The 17,280-nt window shown below is 43.6% G+C and overlaps 1 protein-coding gene across 1 annotated transcript in view; it reads left to right on the forward strand.

The window, feature by feature from the left end:
- The window catches only part of SCARB2 (scavenger receptor class B member 2), a 54,146-nt gene that overhangs the window by 27,908 nt on the left and 8,958 nt on the right, over positions 1–17,280 (forward strand). Inside the window, exons 3-8 of the mRNA XM_012744175.3 lie at positions 1,971–2,118; positions 3,514–3,702; positions 4,490–4,581; positions 9,171–9,290; positions 12,692–12,861; positions 16,434–16,552. Of these exons, the coding sequence (XP_012599629.1) occupies positions 1,971–2,118; positions 3,514–3,702; positions 4,490–4,581; positions 9,171–9,290; positions 12,692–12,861; positions 16,434–16,552 (838 nt within the window). The remainder of the gene's footprint in view (positions 1–1,970; positions 2,119–3,513; positions 3,703–4,489; positions 4,582–9,170; positions 9,291–12,691; positions 12,862–16,433; positions 16,553–17,280) is intronic.

Raw genomic sequence — 17,280 nt, forward strand, 5'->3', positions numbered from 1 at the left:
ATTGCCATATCACAGATTTTTAAATGAAAACTGTATTTCAATATAATTGGCTTCCTTTGTAATCCTGGGCATTTGTTCTCTATATTTGAAAGTGTTGCTCTGAGAAAGAGCCCAGAGGCTCTGTGTAGGGCACCAAAGGGGCCGTGGCCCACAGCAGGCTCAGAGTCGCCAGTGTGCAGGGCTGAGTGAGTGGGACGTCTTCAGCCATGGTTTAAGTCCACAGGACACAGTGGAGAAATTGTTTAAAACCATAGGACACAAATATAGTAAGTGTTAAATATCTTTTTGTATGCTAGTGAGTTGGCCAATATATTCAAAAAAAGAAAAAGAAACAGGTGAAATTAATTTTAATAATATACTTTTGGCTGGGCGCAGCGGCTCACACCTGTAATCCTACCACTCTGGGAGGCCGAGGCAGTAGGATCGCTCAAGGTCAGGAGTTCGAAACCAGCCTGAGCAAGAGCGAGACCCCCGTCTCTACTAAAAATAGAAAGAAATTAATTGGACAACTAAAAATATATGGAAAAAATTAGCCGGGCATGGTGGCGCCTGCCTGTAGTCCCAGCTACTCGGGAGGCTGAGGCAGGAGGATTGCCTGAGCCCAGGAGTTTGAGGTTGGTGTGAGCTAGACTGATGCCAGGGCACTCTAGCCCGGGCAACAGAGTGAGACTCTGTCTCAAAATAAAAAAACCAAAACTATATATATATATTTTTATTGTATTCATTATATGTAAAATAGCATCATTTCAAAAATGTAGTTGATATTAAAAAGGTAAGGAGATATTTTACATTTTTTTGGTATTGTTTTTGAGAGTTGAAGTGGTCAGTGATCACATGTGACTCGTGGCTACAGTGCCACTATCCCTGCATGGAGGAGGAAGGAGGAGAGGCGAGCAGAGAGAGAAGGAATAGACACTGGGATCACTGAACATCTACTGTGTCCCGGGCATGGCCAGGACTAGCCTGAGGCATGTGATACACAAAAGATCAGATTGTGCTTTTATTTAAAATTTTCATATTTTGTTCATCATGAATTTTCGGCACTAATTTTGATTTTAACAAATAGTACATTAAAATATTGATTTTGATTACTGAGTATCTTGGCAGCCCTTGATGGTGAGTCCTCACTCACACTCGCTCTGGGCCCAGCCCTGGCACCGCACGCTTTCTACGAGCTTCCTAAGGCCACATCCGGGGACACTGACTTGAACCAAACTGAACTGCATGTCAGAAATGGGAGTGAGCTCTAATTTACTGAGCCTTGGGCATCGATTTTTTTTTTTTTTTTTTGAGACAGAGTCTCTGTCACCCAGCCTAGAGTGCAGTGGCATCATTATAGCTCACTGTAACCTCACACTCCTGGGCTCAAGCGATCGTCCTGCCTCAGCCTCCTGAGTAGCTGGGACTACAGGTGTGCGTACCATCACACCTGGCTAATTTTTCTATTTTTTTTGTGGAGACAGGGTCTTGCTCTTGCTCAGGCTGGTCTAAAACTCATGACCTCAAGCAATCCTCCCACCTTGTCCTAGAGTGCTGGGAGGACATTGATTTTTAAAAAACAAATTTTTAACTGAATTCAAGTTAGAAATAAAATGACATTGGTAAATAAATTGAAATTCCAACAATCTATAAACTGAACTGAAAATTTTGAAAATATTTCAGGACCAAACCTTAACCCAGGAGGGAGTTTATTGACTTCAATTCCTTGGTCAAGGTGCACCTTGACTGTTGTATTTCCTCAATCATGGGTGGAAAGAGTGAAAACAACAGTTTTTTGAGAAGACTATCCTAGGCCGTATTTCCTTCCATCATTACAGCTTTAATCTCCTGTTTTTAAGGGCTTAGTGTTTGCAGTCTCTCTCTGTATAATGTTATATTGAAAATGTAACTTTGATGTTCAAAGAAAGGAGAAGTATTGCTTACTAAAGTGGTGCCTATTTTCAAATCAAATCCTTTTTTTTTTCCTTTAGGGAACTCAGAAACAAAGCAAATATTCAATTTGGAGATAATGGAACAACAATTTCTGCTGTTAGCAACAAGGCCTATGTTTTTGAACGAAACCAATCTGTTGGAGACCCTAAAATTGACTTAATTAGAACATTAAATATTCCTGTATTGGTGAGTAGGCCTTTTGGTATCATTATTGTGGATTGTGAAGAAAGGAAAAAGTTAAGTTAATGCTATTACAATTTTACATTTAAGAGCTATTAAGTTATGCTGAAAGTATACATATATAAAAAGAAAAATACATTTTCCCCTTCTTTAAAGTCCATCTTAGACTTTTTTCTAAGATCAATCAATCAAACAAGGTCTTTTCCAATGATGACAAAAATGCAAATTTTAGGATTTGTTTTCACAATTTCTTCTTGTGTGTTTGGGATTAGCACTTGTGCAAATAAATAAGCCCCTCGGATTTTTTTGGTAGCTAGTAATTTAAAAAGTATTTATTTGCCTCTTGCAAATGACATTCAAATTACATTGTTCAGCAATGTAATTTGCATACCACTTCTTTTTTTTTTTTTTGAGACAGAGTCTCACTCTGTTGCCTGGGCTAGAGTGCTGTGGCATCAGCCCAGCTCATAGCAACCTCAAACTTCTGGGCTCAAGCGATCCTCCTGCCTCAGCCTCCCAAGTAGCTGGGACTACAGGCATGCACCACCATGCCCACCTAGTTTTTTCTATATATTTTTAGTTGGTCAATTAATTTCTTTCTATTTTAGTAGAGATGGAGTCTCACTCTTTCTCAGGCTGGTTTTGAACTCATGACCTTGAGCAATCCCCCCACCTCGGCCTCCCAGAGTGCTGGGATCACAGGCGTGAGCCACCGCGCCCGGCCCGTACCACTTCTTAGCTCAGATTTCTATCTTGGATTTTATATTCTCTAAATGTATAAGTTGACTCCTCCCCTTTTCAAATAGAAACCACAGACTGAGCTGTTGATCGCAGGCTGCCGTGATTGCACTGGGCTCTGTTTATAAAGGCGATTCTGCCTAACAGTGACACCTGTTCCACACCTGTGCTATACTGAGACCCAGGACACTTTCTTACTCACCTGCAGCAGCCCCTTCTGAGGCTCCCACCCTAACCCTGCTCCGTATGTCGCTGGACACCGATGGTGGACCGAGGACCTGGAGAATATTGGATCCCAGATCTGGGCCTGCCCTGCTGCCCAGGCGTGTAGGGTTCATAGTGAGGGCCCCGCCCAGGAGGGAGGTGGCACCACCTTGTGCCCAAAGATGCCAACATGTTTACAAGCGCTTTGCCCCGTCTCTGGTGTCTGGATAGCTCAGAGCCTGCAAATGGGGATGCCAAGGTCAGAAAGGACAGCAGCTGAAGAGTCTTGCCCTTCCACATGCAGCCAGAGAGGAGCTCACTGACTGATTTTTCAGCTGTTTAATCTCAACCTTTACATTTTGAGTTTCCAGCCCCATCTTTGAGGGGCAGTAGGAGGGCGTGGACAGGGGTGTTTGGGGGGTGTTTGCACTGCTGTCTCAACCCGCCTCTGCCCTTCAGACCGCCATGCAGTGGTTCCAGGTCCGCTTCCTCAGGGAGATCATCGAGGCCATACTGAAGACCTACGAACAGAAGCTCTTCGTGACCCACACGGTGCATGAGTTGCTCTGGGGCTACAAGGATGTGATCATGTCTCTCATCCATCCTTTCAGACCCGACATCTCTCCCTATTTTGGCCTGTTCTACGGGGTGAGTTGATTTTTCTTTTCAGTGCCTGTTTGTTCCGCTGACCATGGGGACAGGGCACCCCAAGCCAGATATTGTTGTGACTTTGGGTGTCATATAGACTAAAATGACCTGAAGGCTAGATGCCTTGTGCTGTGGCCCCCAACCTTTTTGGCACCAGGGGCTGTTTTCATGGAAGACAATTTTTCCATAGACCAGGGAGGAGGGGGATGGTTTTGGGATGATTCAAGTGCTTTACATTTTTTATGCACTTTATTTCTATTATTATTACATTGTAATATATAATGTAGAGGACCATAGGCTGGGGACCCTGTGTAGAGTATGTGAAAAATCAGAAAGCCTTTTTTCTTGAGGGGGGGAACTTGAGTAAAATGGGTAGTTGGGAAGTTGGCAAAAGACAAAGTTAACCTCAGGAAGAAAATATTAGATTGGGGTGGGCCCTGGGATTGTGATGAGTTTGCCCAACTTTAACTCTGTAGTTATTTTTTGGCTCTGCCTGTTCAAGAGCCTTACCCTCATCTACTGAGAGATACAAAGGTTCCCTCAAGGCCTTTCTGATCCAGGAAATCCTGTTTTCTGTTTTTAAGGCTTTGAACTGACTAGGTGGAAGCCACCCACCACCCACTTGCATTGTAGAGGGGAATCTTCTTTACTTAATGTTAACCGACTGTAGGTGTTAATCACATCTGTAGAATACCTCACTGGGCTAGTGTTTGACCAACAACAGGGCACGGTAGCCTCAAATTAACTGTCACAGTTGCTTTAAATTATCATATTTACTTATTTTCAGAAAAATGGGACTAATGATGGAGACTATGTTTTTCTAACTGGGGAAGACAATTACCTTAACTTTACAAAGATTGTGGAATGGAATGGAAAGACGTAAGTCTAATGATTTATCAGTGTGATTATTTTTTCAATTTTCATTTCAGTTGAATTTCAACTTTTGCATTGTTTAAAAACATTGGCACCAGGCACGGTGGCTCACGCCTGTAATCCTGGCACTCTGGGAGGCCGAGACGGGAGGGTTGCTTGAGCTCAGGAGTTTAAGACCAGCCTGAGCAAGAGTGAGACCCTGTCTCTATTAAAAATACAGAAATTAGTCGGGCATGGTGGTGCATGCCTGTAGTCCTAGCTACTCAGGAGGCTGAGGAAGGAGGATCGCTTGAGCCCAGGAGTTTGAGGTTGCCGTGAGCTATGATGACCACTGTACTCTAGCCGGGGTGACAGAGCAAGATTCTGTCTCAAAAAAAAAAAAAAAAAAAAATTAAGCAAAATTTTTTAATTAATAAAAGCATTCACTTTTTAGATGAAAAATGTCTAAATATATAAATATTCTTGTAATTATTATTTTACAAATCAAGATAGGGATAAACATATAACAAATGAAATATTAGTGATTTGTAGATTTATAATAGTCAAGCACGGGTTACATAGCCAGGGAAAAGCCTCACTCCTACATAGTCACTGAGTGCTGTGTAGCAGCCATAGCACAAATACTTTCCAAACCACTTGCTTTGAGGAGTGAGGGAGAGGTTCTCTTTTTAATTTAATTTTGTGTTTGTGGGTTATTGGTATATTTTTCTCCAAAGATGACCAAACAAATCCAAAAGGGAGGGGTATTTTACAAGATACCTGGGTTGAGTACTCCTCAAAACTGCCAAGGTCGTCAATACGAGGAAAGTGTGATAAACTATTGCAGAAACCCAACGAAATATGAAAACTGAATGTCATGTATTCTGGATGGATTCTGGAACAGAAAAAGGATATCAGGGAAAACTAAGGGAATCTGGATAAAGTACAGGCTTCAGTTAATAATAAGGTGTCAGTAGTCCTTCATTAGTCCTAACGAATGTACTACAGATAAGACGCTAATCGTAGGAGAAGCTGAATGCAGAATATAGGGGAACTCTGCACTAGGTCCACAACTTTCCTGTGAGTCTAAACTATTTAGAGTTTAAGTTTTAAAAAGCACACACGTACACAAACATATATTTACACACACACAGACCCTGCAGTACGTAAGATCCCCGAAAGGATGGGGGGGACTGGCAGGAGTGTTGCCTCAGAGGGGCCTGAGGGATCGGGGTCCCAGGCTGGGAGGAAATTACTTGTAAACAAGATGTAAGTACATTTTATTTTAAACCAGATCTCTTATTTTCCAGTCTTTTAATAGCACAGCTTAATTTTTTTATACGTATTGTAATTATAGATATATCTGTGATATAATATATATTATTTGATATATTTGGACTTATTTTTATATTATTTTCCAACTTTAGATTTTTATGATTCCCATCTAACAATAATTTTTCCAACAAAATCTAAACCTATTTATTATCTCTTCTCCTTCTAAACAAGGCAATAACTTGACCCATTTCTTTTTTTTTTGAGACAGAGTCTCGCTTTGTTTCCCAGGCTAGAGTGAGTGCCGTGGTGTCAGCCTAGCTTACAGCAACCTCAAACTCCTAGGCTCAAGTAATCCTCCTGCCTCAGCCTCCCAAGTAGCTGGGACTACAGGCATGCGCCACCATGCCCGGCTAAGTTTTTCTATATATATTAGTTGGCCAATTAATTTCTTTCTGTTTATAGTAGAGACAGGGTCTCACTCTTGCTCAGGCTGGTTTCGAACTCCTGACCTCCAGCAATCCTCCCACCTCAGCCTCCCAGAGTGCTAGGATTACAGGCGTGAGCCACCTCGCCCGGCTTGACCCATTTCTTAATGTACACATCTTCCTTGCTGTTCTTGTCTATAAATTGTTATAACCTTCTTGGGAAGTCAAATATAAATGTAAAAATTTATTATTTTAATAATAAATACTTAACTGAATTTAGCAACATATTTTGTTAATTTATTATTATTTTTTATCCTGCTCACATCTGCCCTCTGGGTTTATTTTTGTTCTTGCTAAAGATTATCCATTAGTACAATGGTTCTCAACCGGATTTGAATTTATTTTATTTATTTGGTTTGGCCCATGAGGCATACTTTCAATCCAAGCCCTCATGTCTGTCTTAAATTTTGGAAAACTCTGAGCAATGATCCTGTCAATTACTGCTTCCCTGTTACTCACCTCATTCTCACTCTTCCCACTCCCTAGCCTGAACTTCTATTAATGTTTATTGGAGCCTCTCAATCTATTCTCTGTATCTTGATACTTTAATTTTTCATTTTTCTGAGTTTATATTTGTGCATATTCCTTAGAAATTATCTTCCAATTCATCAATTCTCTTTTCAACTGTGTTGTCTAGAGTTTTGTATTGAGTTTTTCTTTTGGAAACTACCTTTTGTTTTCAAGATTTCTAATTTTCTATTTTTTATCTCTCTACTCTCGTTTCATTATTTCCTTTTTATATTTTAATAATTTTCCATTATTTTTTTAAGATGTTATTCTTTTATTTATCTCTTTGAGGATACTAAACAATGTATTTATTTAAAGTATTAGTTGGATTGTTCTATTACTTTAATCTCTTCTAGAGTGAATTCACCTTGATTTTGTTGCCTGTCCCTTAGCATAAACTGCTTTCAATTTTTAAATTTAAATTAAAATTTTTTTTGAGACAGGGTCTTACTCTGTTGCCCAGGCTAGAGTGTAGTGGCATCATCATAGCTCACTGCAACCTCCAACTCCTGGGCTCAAGCAACTGATCCTCCTGCCTCAGCCTCCCAAGTAGCTGGGACTACAGGCATGCGCCACCATGCTTTGCTTATTTTTTCCTTATTTTTTGTAGAGATGAAGTCTTGCTATTGCCTGGGCTGGACTCCAATTCCTGTCCTCAGACGGTCCTCCCACCTCAGCCTCCGAAAGTGCTGGGATTACAGGGATGAGCCACTGTATCCAGTCCCTTCAATATATATATATTTTTAATGTTGATTTGTAGAATTATTTTGGTTGGGAAGTTAGTCTGTTATCTGTGTGTGTGTGTGTGTGTGTGTGTGTGTGTGTGTGTACTTGCTACCTACCTATCTCTCCATCCTCTTACCTCTCCCTGTATAACAGCTTTGCAGCTGCCTCCATGCAGCCCGCTTTGGAACCCCCAGTCCAGAGCTAGCATGCACAGGGGAACCTCCTCCCCACAGTTATAGTGGGGAAATCAACAGTCAGCTTGGCTCAGGTTCTGGTTTGAGGCTATGTCTGCGTCTTCCTGCCTCCCCAGCCCTAAGCTTTGCACAGGTTTAAATCCACATGGCAGCTGGAAGCTGCTTTGTTTGGCCTCACTTGATGAGCAGGAAATCTCTGCCCCTTAGACCCTGATTCCGAGCCTTCGGTGGACCACTTTTAATTCTTAATAACTTGAGAAGCTGAACTTCTGGTTCTTTCTCCTTATTCCCAGATCTGCAGGGCAGTGGCTTTAGGCCTGCTCACCACTTTGCATTTATCATCTTTTTATTGTCTATGGAAACATTTGTGTTCAAGGATAGTATGGATCCTCTAGATGTTTGTGTTCTATTTTGTGTTTGTACTTGGAAGAGCTCGTGCACGTAGAGTGCCATCTTGGCCAGAAATTGGGAGAATTACTATCTATTGCCTGTCCTTTCCTTCCTTTTGCATTTTGTACTGTTTTAGTCCATTCAGACTACTATGACAAATTACCAAATTACCTGAGTGGCTTATAAACACATGGAAATTTATTTCTCACAGTTCTGGAGGCTGGGAAGTCTAAGATCAAGGAACTGGCAGATTCGGTGCCTGGGGAGGGCCCATTTTCTCACATCTATGATATCTTCTCACTGTACCTTCGCATGGTGGAAGGGGTGAGGGAGTCTTGGGTCCTCTTATACGGGAACTAGTCTCATTCATCAGGACTCTGTCCTCATGACCTAATCACCTCCCAAAGGCCCCACCTGCTGACACCATCAACTTGAGAGTCAGGATTTCAATGTATGAATTTGGGGAGAGACGGGAGTCATAAACATTCAATCCATTGCATGTACCATTATTTTAAAAATTTAATTTAAAAAAAACTGCTGTCTCAACTGTTTTTCATGAGCATGAAGTTACTTTATGATTGAGCTTTCTTGTATTCCAAGAGAAGTCCTCCACTATTTTTGGAAGAGAGAATTGTTCAGAGGACAGACTGAGTAAATAGTCGGTCATGAATATTACAGAGCCCGACTAAGCCATGCAGAGTTTGTTGGTCTGTGGACTGGCTGTGAACAAGGCTGTTGTTAACGCTGAATTGGATCGCTGCTTTAAGTCAGCCAGCATTTCTAGACGTCTATGTAGGAAACAGCTTTTTTGGAGGAAGGAAAAAGGGGCTTTTGGCTATTGTCTCTGTGAAAATGAATCTGGGGCCAAGGGCCTACTTTCTCCCCCCTTGATCTCATCCCTAACACTGTTGTGTCTGTGTGTGGATAACACAGTGTGGGTAGCCAGCTACACTTACATCCTGTAAAGCCCTGACCATTTAAGAGAACCTAAAATCTAATTTGATTCATCTTTCCTCTTTCTTGTGCTTATCAATTACAGGTCACTTGACTGGTGGACAACAGACAAGTGCAATATGATTAATGGAACAGACGGAGATTCTTTTCACCCATTAATAACCAAAGACGAAGTCCTGTATGTCTTCCCATCTGATTTTTGCAGGTAAGAGCTTTAAAAGTAAGTTTTTTTTTTTTTTTTTTAAATAAGATCTTTGACTATAAGACCACCGAAAGGATTGAGAACATACACAGTACACTGACTGTGGGTGGATATTCATGCTGTGTCGTGATGACTGCAGATGGCATATTGAGACACGGTGTTGGGTCACAGCATCGACTCCAGAGCACCAACTCCAGACTACATCGGCTGGGTCTTGGTTCCTCCACTTATATCTGTGTGGCCTTGGGCAAGTTATTTAACCTCTGGTGCCTCACTTTCCTCATTTGTAAAACAAAGATAGAAGTAGTCACCTACCTCGGGTGTTGGTAGGAGGACAAATGAGTTAGAATCAGTAAAATGCTTAGGTAGGGCCTATCACAAAGTAAACGACATTGCGCGTTGGCTCTTAGTTACTGTGATATACTTGGTAAAGCATGAATTGAGCTAGTCTTCTTACAGTCTTCTTGCAGTCAACAGGTGATCTCTACACAGAAGATTAATAAATGACACTGTTGTCCATATTGGAGTCTATGGGGATATGCTTAGCTTTAACCTTCCTAATGGTCTCGTCCACTCTCCCTGGCCCTGTGATCTCCACTTCCCTCCTGCCTTCCCTCCTGCCCTGTCTCTGCAGGTGAGCATGGCTCCCTCACCCTCCCTCCACCCTGGCTTCCGTCTCCCTCACCCTGCCACTGCTCTGCTCCCACCCTGCGCCCTCGAGAGCTTGGAAGAGTGGCCGCCTCCTATAGCCTGCTCTCCTCTCCCACCCAGCCCACAGGCTCTCTCTAGGAAACCCGCTCCCGGGCAGAGCGGCCTAGCAGCACTGGACACTGGCGATCCGTTGTGCTCACACTTCTGCACGTTGCTGCCCTTCCCTGTTGTGTCTCACAAAACTGAGCCACTCACCCAGTCAGCTGTGCCAGGCTCGTTGGCGACACCGTCAGTCTCCCTCCTCTCCTACCCTGATTCAATCTGTCCTCAGAAATCGCGCTAGAACTCATCCCTAGCTCCCTCCCTGCCGCGTGTGCTGTGGCTCAGACCCTCCCTGTCCTTCAGATGGAAAGCCATGGTCACCCTCAGCCGGCCGCCCGTTCAGTAAATGTGTGCAAATGCTCAGTGATGTCTGAAGGAAGGGAAAATGGATTTGAGTGCTATGAGTGAAACCCTGGAACCCAGAAGGGCTGTAGGAAATTTTTAAAAGATGTGGCACAGAGGAAACACGTTCTGATCCGGTATAATCACTTTGGAGAGCAATCTGGTAACACTTAGTAAGGCCAAAGACATGCAGACTTCCTAATTCTGCCGTTCTCGCCTAGGGAGTCTCCTGGGTCGGAGAACTCGTGTGTGTACGTGCAAGGGGACATTTATGCAGAAATGTTCATTGTAATCTTATCACAGTGAAAGACTGGGAGCAATCTTGATACCTACGAAAAGGAGAATATAAACATGGTGATAGAGTATCCTGTATGATGGAATGTCATATAGGATTGAAAATAAAGGAAACAGCTGTGCACATTAATAAAATTTTTTTTTTTTTTTGAGACAGAGTCTGGCTTTGTTGCTTGGGCTAGAATGCCGTGGCGTCAGCCTAGCTCACAGCAACCTCAGACTCCTGGGCCAAGCAATCATCCTGCCTCAGCCTCCCGAGTAGCTGGGACTACAAGCATGCACCACCATGCCCGGCTCATTTTTTCTCTATATATGTTTAGTTGTCCAGATAATTTGGTTCTATTTTTAGTAGAGACAGGGTCTCACTCTTGCTCAGGCTGGTCTTGCACTCCTGAGCTCAAGCAATCCTCCCGCCTCGGCCTCCCAGAGTGCCAAGATTATAGGTGTGAGCCACCATACCTGGCCCAATAAATCTTAAAAATATAATGTTGAACGAAGAGGCAAATTACAGAAAGGCAATATGGTATACTGTTTAAGGAGCATTTAATGATAGCAACCAGCGCCACAGATTGTTTATGAACGTGCACATACGTAAAAGAACACAGATGTGCATGGAAATGGTAAACTCCAAATTCAGGACAGTCTTTCCTCAGGGGAAGCAGAGAAGGAATGGAATTAAGAGCATTATATAGAGAGCTTCAGTCCTATCCGTCATATATGTTTTATTTATCTAAGTGCTGGAAACAAGTGTACTTGTTATAGTATTTTTTTTTTAATCTTTTTGTTTGCCTAAAATATATTATTAAAAATGCTGTGGGGTGGGGCGTGCAGTGGAAGGCAACTCCCGTGTTATTCACAAACTTCCAAGAGACGTGTCAGCACCGCTAGTGCAGAGATGAAAAAGTGAAGCCCAGAAAGCTTCCCTGCCAGCCTTCAAACCGCGGGGCGTGGCGGCGTGGCGTGGCGGCGTGGCGTGGCGGCGTGGCGTGGCGGCGTGGCGTGGCGGCGTGGCGTGGCGGCGTGGCGTGGTGGCGCGGCGTGGCGGCGCGGCGTGGCGTGGCGTGGCGGCGTGGCGTGGCGGCGGGGCGGCGGGGCGGCGGGGCGGCGGGGCGTGGCGGGGCGGCGGGGCGTGGCGGGGTGGCGTGGCGTGGCGGGGCGGGGCGGCGTGGCGTGGCGGGGCGGCGTGGCGTGGCGGGGCGGCGGGGCGTGGCGGGGCGGCGGGGCGTGGCGGGGCGGCGGGGCGGGGCGGGGCGGGGCGGCGGGGCGTGGCGGGGCGGCGGGGCGTGGCGGGGCGGCGTGGCGTGGCGTGGCGGGGCGGCGGGGCGTGGCGGGGTGGCGGGGCGGCGGGGCGTGGCGGGGCGGCGGGGCGGCGGGGCGGGCTCTGTCTGTGAGTCAGGCGCTGTGCGAGCGCCAGGGCCGCATCGCACGGGCGCGTGTTGGAAGCTCAGTGAGGACTACAGCACAGTTACGGTGCGCTCCGCTGAAATAAATGGGCAAAATATGGAAACTGATTATTTTTATGTGGGGAAATGGATAGGAAAGTATGTATTCTGATCAAATACGTGTCCAGGTGACACTTCCCGAGTCATCAAGTCCACCAGGCCAGCCATCGCCGCCTTTCCTGCCGTTGCTTTGCCTCCGGCCCACCGTCCACGCTGGTCGAGCGGACTCTGTCGTTATTATATTTGCGTGAGCCTCCATTCCAAATGTTATCTTCTTAATTTCCTGTCACATATTCTGTTTTTTCTTGCCCTTGTTTGCATATTGCCATAGTTGCTACCTCTTAAACATCTTTCACTGCAATTCATCTTCTCTTGTGTTACACAGTGAGCTGGCAAAGCTGCTTTCAGGCATTCTTTTGCCTCTTCGTTTTCTGCTTCCCCTGTCCGTTTCTAGCCATGTCGTACCTGAGAACTATTGCTAACCACGGGAGCCCATACGGACCTTTTTCTTTTTTTAATGAACCTAACATTGTGAACACACCACATTGACTTTTTATTCTTATGTCCTAACAGGTCAGTGTATATAACTTTCAGTGACTTTGAGAGTGTCCACGGACTGCCTGCCTTTCGGTATAAAGTCCCTGCAGAAATATTAGCCAATACCTCAGACAATGCTGGCTTCTGCGTCCCGGAAGGAAACTGCCTGGGCTCAGGAGTTTTGAATGTCAGCATCTGCAAGAACGGTAAGAACTCAGAGAGGGGGCATGATTATGGTTGTTTAGAATGAAGAAGGATTGGAGTTACAATAAAGAATATGTTGTCAGCCTAACAGACAAAACGATTCTGATCTTTCAAGAAAATGTTTCTGAGCTGGGTACAGTGGCGCATGCCTGTTCCCAGGTACTTGGGAGGCTGAGGCAGGAGGATTGCTTGAGCCCAGGAGTTGGAGGTGCTGTGATCGCACCTGTGGATAGCCACTACAGTCAGCCTGGGCAGCATAGCCAGGCCCTATCTCTAAATAATAATAATAATAACGTTTTATAATATGGTTATTTATTTATTTTTTTTTGGAGACAGTCTCACTCTGTTGCCCGGGCTAGCGTGCCGTGGCGTCAGCCTAGCTCACAGCAACTTCAAACTCCTGGGCTCAAGTGATTCTCCTGCCTCAGCTTCCCGAGTAGCTGGGACTACTGGTCCCACCAGTAGCTGGTGCCACCATGCCTGGCTAATTTTTTGTCTATATATTTTATTGGCCAATTAATTTCTTTCTATTTTTAATAGAGACGGGATCTCGTTCTTGCTCAGGCTGGTTTTGAACTCCTGAGCTCAAATGATCCTTCTGCCTCAGCCTCCCAGAGTGCTAGGATTATAGGCATGAGCCACAGCGCCCGCCTATACTATGGTTATTGAATGGTAAAAAAAAATTATTATTGGCTTTTCTGTGATGCTTTTTATTTCTAGAGTGCCATGTTGTATTTTTTTTTTCTGTGCAGTAGTTTAAAAATCTTAATAGTGTAATAACAGCTCATGTTTACTGGGCACTTAATATGTCCCAGTCACTGTTCTAAGTGGTTTGCATGTTTACATGTAGCCAATACATGTAAAGCATTAACTGATTTCACGTTGAAAACAATGCTAAAAGAGAAAGTGAATAACTTAGTTTTTAAGAAAGTCCCTATCTTAGCAAAGATTCTCAATGATTTTGAAGCAGTTAGTTTTAAGCCCTGACCACAAATTTCCCGATGTTTCTTAATGCCTGAGCTACTCCGCTTCTTTCCACGAGGGAGGCAGAATTACCGGCGGTGCCACTGACAAAAGGGCTTTCTTTGTCTTGAAGACTAGTTTAACAGCGCTGTGGCACAGAACTACTCACAGGGGCCTTGCGAGACATTCGGTGGGCTCTTTTCATAATTGTGGAAACCAGGGCTCAGAGTGGGGACACGATTTTAACACAACCCTTATCTCTGAGCAAATCTCTGCTAGAACTTAGGGTCTTCTCATGTTTGTACTGTGATTGCCTTCTTGGGCTGTAATTCCTCTTTGAAGTTTCTCTTGAGAGATGTCCCTCTTTGTCCCTCTTTTTTAAAGATGTCCCCCTTTCTCCTGAATAAACCCTTTTCTCCTTAATAATACCCTTTTCTCCTTAATAAAATAATGTGCTAACTTTTGCTCTCATGTCTAATTGGTTTTAAAATCTCCTTTGGGGATAAGTCTGAGTTGAGCAATAAACCTCCCTGTCCTCATCTGACAGGGCAGTGGCCCATACACCTGGCCTTACATCAGAATTGTCTGCAGAGTTATTAAAAATATATGTCCCAGGGCCCCACGCCAAACATACTAGAGCCCCAGAATCTACACTTGTAACAAGCATTCCAGGCAATTCCCATAAAGATGGTGGCCAGGTACCTAGGGACCACCATCCATGGGAACACGGTACCCTTACCTGGAGATAAAGACCAAGGGTGAATGGAGTCAGGTTCCTGGCTTTGATCTCTCCTGTTGCTTTACTCGGTGAATGGCCCTTTACCTGTCCCTGTCCTCCCAGGCCATTGTGCCTCTGGCTCAAGGCACAAATACAGATGCATTTGTCTTGTTGTTTTGTTTCCTCAAGAAGCTGTGCCAGGGTCCACAGCAAGATCTACTTGGTAACGTCAAACCTCTTGCTACCATCCTTTTTTCCTCTTGCCTGTTACATATTCCCAAATTTGGGCTGAAAAGTTAAATTTTCCAGGATTATCCTTAAGTGTTTTGAATTCTCTAGGGGAACATTTTGGAAGGTGGATGAGTCAGGCAGTTCTGGGTCTGAGCCCTGTTCCATTTGTTGGCAAACTGGCCAAGTTGATTAAGAACTGTTTCAGACATCACTTTTCTCAGCTGTAGAATGGGGGTGATTGTAAGTTCTTGGAAGGTTACGTGTGAGGGTTAGAGACAATGTATGTAAAAGACTCAGGACAGTGTCTCGCCCTTATTAAGCCCTCAATATACTTTTAAAAGGGTGCTGTCGGCCACAGAGAAGGAGCTTTTGGCGTTGTGGCACCATTAGCAGTAAAGAGCAAAGAGCTTGTGTGTGTGAGAGACGGCGTGTACCCTAACCACGGCTGGCGGATATGTAGGCAAATTTACATGACTTGCTAGTAAGCTCATTTCTGCAAAAATGTATTTCCCTGGCAGCAATTATTGGGTTCCTGTCTTCTTTTTAAAAATCAGATCAATGTTTCCTTTAATAACTTGTTTCCCTGTTTGGTTCTTAAAAGGAATAGAGAAGAAAAAAAATCAGAGTCTTCATGACGTGTTAGAGGCTGGGCATATAGCACAACCAGGCAAACTCTTAGAAAATCCTACATGAATATATTCAGGAAAACAATAAGGTCCATCTTTGGTAAAACAATAATAAAAAAAAACAAAAAAAAACAAACAGAAACAAGCAAAGCAAAAAACAAAAGCAGGCCGGGCGCGGTGGCTCACGCCTGTAATCCTAGCTCTCTGGGAGGCCGAGGGGGGCGGATTGCTCGAGGTCAGGAGTTCGAAACCAGCCTGAACAAGAGCGAGACCCCGTCTCTACTATAAATAGAAAGAAATTAATTGGCCAACTAATATATATACAAAAAATTAGCCGGGCATGGTGGCGCATGCCTGTAGTCCCAGCTACTTGGGAGGCTGAGGCAGGAGGATTGCTTGAGCCAGGAGTTTGAGGTTGCTGTGAGCTAGGCTGACGCCATGGCACTCACTCTAGCCTGGGCAACAAAGTGAGACTCTGTCTCAAAAAAACCAAAAAAAAACAACAAAAAAACCCAAAAACAGATGGTCCATTTACTGGTAGAGAATTTTGTTGAAACGAGTGTTTTGAGACGGGATATCCCTAAATCAGCTAGAATTCTGCCTATAAAACCGGAAGGCTAGATGTCCATGGGTAAATTTTATAACTTCTGTGAGCCTTAGTTTCTTTACCTGCAAAATGAGGATAATAGTTCTAGCTTTAGAGGGCTCTTGGGAACATTCATTAAAATAATGTATATAAAGCACTTACACTTTATAGGTTCCGTAAATGTTTGTTAAAGAATAAATAGTGCAGACAGGACTTCAACACATAACTTAGAATAATAGAATAATGTGGGGTGAATAAGATGTCAGAAAATGAAGTATAAATCCTGAACTAGGAGGCATAGGGCGATATTTTAGCTTGCCCTCCTCCCCCAACTTCACTTAAGATAGCTTTTTTTTCGACCTTTGGGAAGCAGGTTTGTGATCAGGAACTTTATATACATCTTAGATTTTAAGAACAGCATCATTCATTCCTGTTTTCCTTAAAATGCAGGTGCACCCATCATTATGTCTTTCCCACACTTTTACCAAGCAGATGAGAGGTTTGTGTCTGCCATAAAAGGCATGCATCCAAACAAGGAAGCTCACGAGACCTTTGTGGACATTAATCCTGTGAGTACACACTCATTCCTGGCAAAAACAAAAAGTGTGTGTTTTATTCTGTTGATACAGTGTTCACTAGTTTAGTCCTGAGCAGTTTTGAAAAACATAGTATCTTCCTTTAATATACATAAAAGTGGGGGGAACTCAGCTCAGTGCTGGTTCAGGTACTTCTGTAATTTGAAGGCTGAATTCTGTGGATCTGCTAGAAATACCAGCAAACCTGCTTTATTTAACCAAAAAGCAAGAGTGAAAATTCAGTCATTGGAAACAACTGACATTGGACCCACGTAACCTGGGCAATCTTCTGTTACCTATTTTGGACCCGAACATATATACATTTCTCTCATTGGGGTACAGATCAGTTAGCTTGAAGATGTCTCTTTGTTTACTCGATATCAGGAATATTTTGGTTGAAATTTAAATATGTATATTAGCTTCAATCACTTTTGGCAAATCTCTTTCTATAGTACTTTTGAGAGTTTAATCTATTGTTAATTTAAAAAGTATCATATACACATACACTTTTATCCTGTATTCATAGAGGAGAAAACTGAGAACCATGCTAAGAGGATGTGAATATCATCTCACAGTGAGAGCCCCTCAGTGTAGAAACTGAATGAACGTTGGACATCTTCATTTTTGAGACCTTGAACACTATGGAACAGTAAAGAAAAGCAAGAACATTCTTTTGGCACAGAATTTTATGGGCCCTTCACTCTTAGCTACATGCATTGCAT

The sequence above is a fragment of the Microcebus murinus genome, chromosome 26, assembly GCF_040939455.1.
Source record: "Microcebus murinus isolate Inina chromosome 26, M.murinus_Inina_mat1.0, whole genome shotgun sequence".
In the NCBI taxonomy this organism is placed as follows: domain Eukaryota; kingdom Metazoa; phylum Chordata; class Mammalia; order Primates; family Cheirogaleidae; genus Microcebus; species Microcebus murinus.